General features: G+C 31.8%; 1 protein-coding gene across 1 annotated transcript in view; it reads left to right on the top strand.

The window, feature by feature from the left end:
- The first annotated feature begins 5465 nt into the window (after positions 1 to 5465).
- Positions 5466 to 6628, top strand: part of LOC149221677 (aldehyde dehydrogenase 1-like) — a 41696-nt gene continuing 40533 nt past the window's right edge. Inside the window, exons 1-2 of the mRNA XM_089385183.1 lie at positions 5466 to 5698; positions 5966 to 6108. Coding sequence (XP_089241309.1) covers positions 5605 to 5698; positions 5966 to 6108 — 237 coding nt within the window. The 5' untranslated portion in view covers positions 5466 to 5604. The remainder of the gene's footprint in view (positions 5699 to 5965; positions 6109 to 6628) is intronic.

The raw sequence follows: 6628 nt of genomic DNA, 5'->3' as shown, positions 1-6628 counted from the left end.
GAAAAGAAATGGAGAATTGAGCCTAATTTACAATTCTATTCCACTAAAAAAATATATTATAAAGAAACATAGATAATACCTCGACATTTTGTCGTCGGGGAGACATTGTGGACACGTAATGGAGAAATCAAATTTTATGACTGTTTGAAAAAATTGAAAACTCAAACAATGAGCATGGTACGAAAGGATGGTGAGCAAGAGAAGCACTGCCGTCAAGGCGCTTACATGTGGCAAGAATGGCACTGTCCTTCAGAGCACTCCCACACTATAGATTGTGAAAATGAAAACTATAGTTGGGAGGGTTTTTTATGTAACTCTCCTTTGGATATATCCAAAAGCACCACTTTTTTTAAATTAAAGAATATCGTGGTGCTTTTCTTGAGACACCCCGGGATGTTTTGCTACAGGAGTTGCACCGATGCATTGCTTTTACTACAACACCACCATTTGTTTAGAATTTAAATACCACTTAGCGATTCTCTTTAGAAGATGGCCAAGGGCATTTTATTAAGCATACCACACTGAGTCTTTGTTGGAAAATAACACCACATTTCTCTTAAATTTAAAATTATAGTGGTGCTCCTTATTGGTATGCACCAAGGCGTTTTACTATGTGAAGGGAACTGGTGCTATCGACTACTCATGCACTGTTGCATTATGTTATGTAGCACACCGTGTTTTTTTATTTTATAAAAATAAATTTTAGACGATGCACCATGTTATTTGTAGCACCGATGCTTGTATGAATAGTAAAGCACTTATGTGTTTGTATATTTTAGACGCACTGTTAAAAAAATCTGCTAAAACATCCGCTTGCCCACCTCCACTACAAGCAAATGTTTGGGCTATTTTTATAGGGGCTTCCGCAAAAAACTCCTCTAGAAGGCCTTTTCCTTGTAATGAGGAGTTGAGGAATAAATTTTGGGGTGATTCTTGGACGCTAAAGGTAGAAGAAAAAATGTGATTTATGGGTTGTATGATTCATCTAGGCATTTTTTCTATAACTTTCCTTCTAGGATGCTTCAAAATGTGAAACTTGGAGGATACAAATATAAGATATTGATGTACTTGTGTTCAAATTTCAAAACTTGATTAGCTATAATTTCAGAGATATAAGGAAGTTAGGCTTCCTGAATGATCCTGAAATCTTCTCCAAATAGGTCAGCTTGGTATGATGTTTTAGACCATAAAAATTGGAGGATAGAGATAGAAGATCATCACGTAACTCTGGTTCAAATTATAAACATTTTTTCACTATAATTTCAGAGATATTATCTAAGGAAGTTAGGCTTATGGAATGTTCCCAAAATTTTATTCAAACATGTCAAGTTGGTATTTTGACTATATCTTTCTTTCTATGATGTTTTAGAATCTGAAATTTGGAGGAGACAAAGGAGAGATATCAAGGTGATTGTGGTATAAATTTCAGACTTTGTTTCACTAAGATTTAATAGATATTAATTAAGGAGGTTAGTGTTCTTGAATTTCATGAAACATGCTTTAAACATGTTAGCTTGTCATTTTTGCCATAAATTTCTTTCTAGATTTTTTTGACTGTAAAATTCGGATGAGACAAATAAGAGATCGCTTGGTACATGTAGTAGAAATTTTATAACTAGATTTACAAAATTGGATACATGGCAAGCTATGCAAATTCATTCTTGGGAAGAAACCAAAAGAAACAAGTTTTGAGAGAAGTAGACTTGGTGAAGGAAGAAGAAACAGGTAGACTTGGTGAAGGAAGAAGAAACAGGTAGACTTGGTGAAGATAAAAGTAACTAACAAAGTTGGTGAAGACGTAAGAAATAAGTAGACTTGCTGAAGGAAGAAGAAACGTGTAGACTTGGTGAAGATAAAAGAAACGAACAAAGTTGGTGAAGACAAAAGTAATAAGTAGACTTGGTGAAAGTATAAACTACTAATATATATTGTGACAAGGCAAGTGGACTTAGTGAAGTAGGTTAGTGCCTACAAATATTTTAAGTAGTGGCGATTGATGTCTCCAATAAGTTGGTTCCTATAAATAAGTAGAGGGGATTCATGTCTCCTATAGGTCAACACTTACAAAGAAGCAAAGAGTATTGGTGTCTCCTATAGGTTGGTGCCTAGAAAGAAGTAGAGGGTATTGGTGTCTCCTATAGGTTGGTGCCTAGAAAGAAGTAGAGGGGCTTGGTGTCACATGTAGGTTGGTTACTGCAAAGTAGCATAGGGGATTGGTGTCTCCTATAGGTTGGTGCCTACAAAGAAATAAAGGATATTGGTGTCTCTTGTAGGTTCATACCTACAAATTGATGTAATAGTAGGTTGGTGCTTACAAGATATTTCATATAAATAATTTGTGATTTTCTCCCGTAAAGGTTTGCACGTATATCTCGTGTTACTTGTTCGGTTTATGAGATTAATGTTTTATGTTGTTTGAATAACATTACATAAGGAAAATGTTTCATTATACTGATTCACCCCACCTCTCAGTGTAATTGTGAAATCCAACATACTAAAAATTGTTCACTAACCCTCAACTTACAACATTTGCCATGCTAGGTGGAAACCTGCATGGTGGTTCAAAGGGTGCCAAAGTTATAGGAAAGTTATTGTGTGCATTTTTAATAGCACGTGTGCATTATGACATGAAAGTGTTACTGATCCCCCCATTGTTATGTTTTTAACCACCAACTTCTTTATAGAAGATAGAGGTTAGTATAATGGTGTTTCACATTGAAAGAACAATAGGGGTGGAGCATTAGATAACCAAACACTGATCCCACTGATCCCTCACTTATTCTAGAACTAGATCAAAATTTCCATACAAACTCAAAAATTTAATCCTAAAACCATTATCTATATTCAATTCAAGAATCAAAGCTTCATAGTCAACAACATTATTTATGCAATCAAAAATATTAAAGAGAAAGAAAAGGGAAGTGATTGTCCTAAAAGATAATTAAATACAATACTCATATTCAATCCATGCCTTTCCTAAGCCCTATTAAAATGTATAGTCCAAGGAACATGAGAATATTTACCATATGGAATCCAAATTGGGTGAAAATAAGATTGATCTTCACAAAAAATGTATAGTTTCCCAAATAATCCTTTTTGACAAAAACACTAACATGTTGGCAAAAAACAACATGAATGGTGTCTAAAAAAGATGATGAAACTAAATATAGCTTGTCATCATAGCACTCCACTTCTTAGAACGAACATGCCTAAGCTTTTGGAACACCGATGACAACAACATTAATAATGCATACATTTTTTCTAGATAAAAATGAAACATACTTAAAAAAAAATTAATTAATCGAAAAACCAAAACATTAATAATGCATACATTTTCTAAATAAACAATCAATTATACTTATATATTTTTAATTAATCCAACGACAGCAACATTAATAATGCACACCTTCTATAGATAATTAATTAGTTACATTTATAATTTTTTTGTTAATCTAGTGACATCCACATATCGTGAATCCTAACAAATATCTTCTATGATTTGGAAATCAAAACCATGATAACTTCATTATGTTCTTAGATGATTCTTAACTAAACATAAAATTATGGTGAAGTTAATTAATATTCAAGGTAGCATAAAAAAGGGTCTTTACTTTGAAGTAATGAAGATTGATTTTAGGTTTAACATCTTCTACTTCTATTTCAAATGTGTCATTCATCTGGAATAGTTTTATTAATTTTCTTTTTCAATTCAAGATTATAAACTTGTTGAGACACATGAGAGTTTGTACTTTTACCAACTTATAAGGGAAATGATACCAACTTATAAGGGAAATGAAAATTAAAAGAAAGAAGAAAAAAGAACAATAAATCACTTTTGTACATCATCTTGTTTTTGACTTGAAATATTACCAACCTTACACATCACCTTTTTCTCTTAAAAGAAGAAAAATACAATGACTTGTTATTTATTTATTTATAATTTTAATATTTTTTCTTATAATTTAAAACATTACCAAAAGCATACCCAAACTTTTACAACCCAGAACCCACAACATTAATAATACATGTTTTTTCCAATCATACTGATAATTTTTTAATTAATTTTTAATTAACCTAATAACATCTACATGAATCCATAACAAATATTTTATATAATTAGAAAAATCATAATTATAATAACTTTATTATATTTTTAAACCAAACATATATTTATGAAAAATGACCATATAATAATCAAAGCAACATTAAAAAACAAAATTATGAAAAAAAAAAAACTATATAATAATCAAAACTACATTTAAAAAAAATTATTAATATTTTTTCCCTTCCATCATCCCTAAAGCAGTTTTAGATGTGACATCTTCCATTTCAATTCATATTTTTTCCCTTCCATCATCCCTAAAGCAGTTTTAGATTTGACATCTTCCATTTCAATTCTGTCTTTTAGATTTGACATCTTCCATATCTTCCATTTCAATTCATATTTTTTCCCTTCCATCATCCCTAAAGCAGTTTTAGATTTGACATCTTCTATTTCAATTCTGTCTTTTAGATTTGACATCTTCCATATCTTCCATTTCAATTCTGTCATGCCATTTCAAACAGTTTTATTAACTTTTGCGCATCATCACACTCTTAATTTGAAATATTACCATTATTTGGTATCGCCATACTCTTGATTTGAAAGATTACATTCTTAAATGTGAAGCTATTTTCAAAAGTTGAATTTGGCAATAACATATTGCTATCTAAAAAGATTACCTTCTTAAATGTGTGAAGCTATTTTCAAAAGTTAAATTTAGCAATAAAATATTAGTATGTTAGGTTAGTATGTTAGGTTTGTTTTGTTAGAATAACAACTACTATTTTGTTTTTTCTACCACAAACTTTCAACAATCTTATCATGATAATATTAAAGTATAATTGAATGGTAGATTTAAAGTAAATTGAATGGTAGATTTGAGAATTTAAAAGTCCTTATAAACAATATGCAGTATGAAAATATGAATAAACACTTATACTTACTGCATCTCTCCCTCCCATTCATACTTAATGACAAATACCGCACTCACATATATCAAATCGCACTGCATATGCATTATCAAATTCTACAGTTTCATGTTAAATTTAATGTAGCAAGAAGGTTCCTTTATGGGAATGCTTTATGCGATGTTGAAATTTGATAGTCTTTTATTGTAATTTTCAATTCACCCCATTGTGGATAGCGACTATTTATTGCAATTTTTAATTCACCCCATTAGTGATATTCACGTGAAGAGATACTGTTCGCCTCTCTGTACTCCATAGTGTAATAGTATCTTGGGGAGGACTTCTCTAATATTCGCGACTGCTCTGCATTATAGATGCTGTCATGCCAATACTTGATAAATTTAGTGGGATTTTGTATTTAGCGTTCAGCCGACCTTCAGTGTCAGTGTCAGTGTCAGCGATGGTGTCGTGTTGCGAAATTTGGTATCTCACTGCTATTTACTAATTTTTAATGACACCCACTCTGAGCATTAGCCTCCCAATTTAAAGCAGACCTCACTTGCCAAGTTTTCAGGCTGTTCAAAATATTTTCTTTGCACAGGGATCGTGTCCTCCAACTTTCTCAGACACTTTCAGATATTTCTCTGCAAAGATATGGCGCCCCTTTCCTCCGAATCAAACACAGTTCTTCCGCAAGTGAAATATACGAAGCTGTTCATCAATGGAGAATTTGTAGATTCAGTTTCAGGTACATGTGAAATCAATTATGTTTTTAAATTTACCCAAATGGATCACTATTCTGAGTAGGGTAGCTTATCAGTCGAGGAGAATAATTCTGTGATTTTTTTATCAGAGAGATATTTTTAACAACCAGAGCTCTATCAATTGAGCTTGAGTTCAGTTATGTTTATTTGACATTGAATCAAATAAAAATCTCTGTTTTTTTGGATCAGATTTCTTCTGGACTTGTAGTTTGGGGTTAGTTATTTGTATTTGTAACTGAATCATTTTGCAGGAAAAACATTTGAGACAATCGATCCTCGAACAGGGGAAGCGATAACGCGCGTATCAGAGGCTCAGAAAGAAGATGTGGATTTGGCTGTAAAAGCAGCTCGTGCTGCCTTCGATCACGGGCCATGGCCTCGCATGTCTGGTTATGTAAGAAATTATTCAGGTTTTGGGGAAAATAATGAATTGGGTCTTTATATTAAGATGGAGTAATTAGCTGAGTTAAGAAAATCAAAAGATGAGTATGGGTACATATTAGAAAAAAATTGTTTTTTTGGTACATTTTAATTCTCCATAATGTTAAATGGAAGAATAATCTGTTTATGATTACTTGAGCTTCATTGTTTTTAGATAGTTTAATTCTCCAAAAATTTATTGTTAATGTCTATTTTTTTATTTTCCAATAAAATTTAAACTTAAAACCAAATAATTGAAATCTTTTTAGTAACCTCTAAAATTGAGGTTCCAAATCAGAAATGTTCCTGCATGTGATGCACATATGACTGGTATTTGTTCTTTCTGTTGTTTTTTCGGAACAGCTTATATGTTTTCTTTCCTTTCTGAAAGGAATCATCCTTCAGTTTTTGTTTCCAAGATCAAGATCATCCGGCTTCCAAAAACAGAATTTTGTACTATCTGGAACCTTTATATAGTGTCAATATAATACAAT

This window comes from Pinus tabuliformis, chromosome Q, assembly GCF_031772625.1.
Source record: "Pinus tabuliformis cultivar Carrire ecotype Pingquan chromosome Q, CPIR1, whole genome shotgun sequence".
Classification (NCBI taxonomy): domain Eukaryota; kingdom Viridiplantae; phylum Streptophyta; class Pinopsida; order Pinales; family Pinaceae; genus Pinus; species Pinus tabuliformis.
The sequence above is the reverse complement of the archived record's forward strand: the minus strand, read 5'-3'. Positions and strand labels throughout refer to the sequence as shown.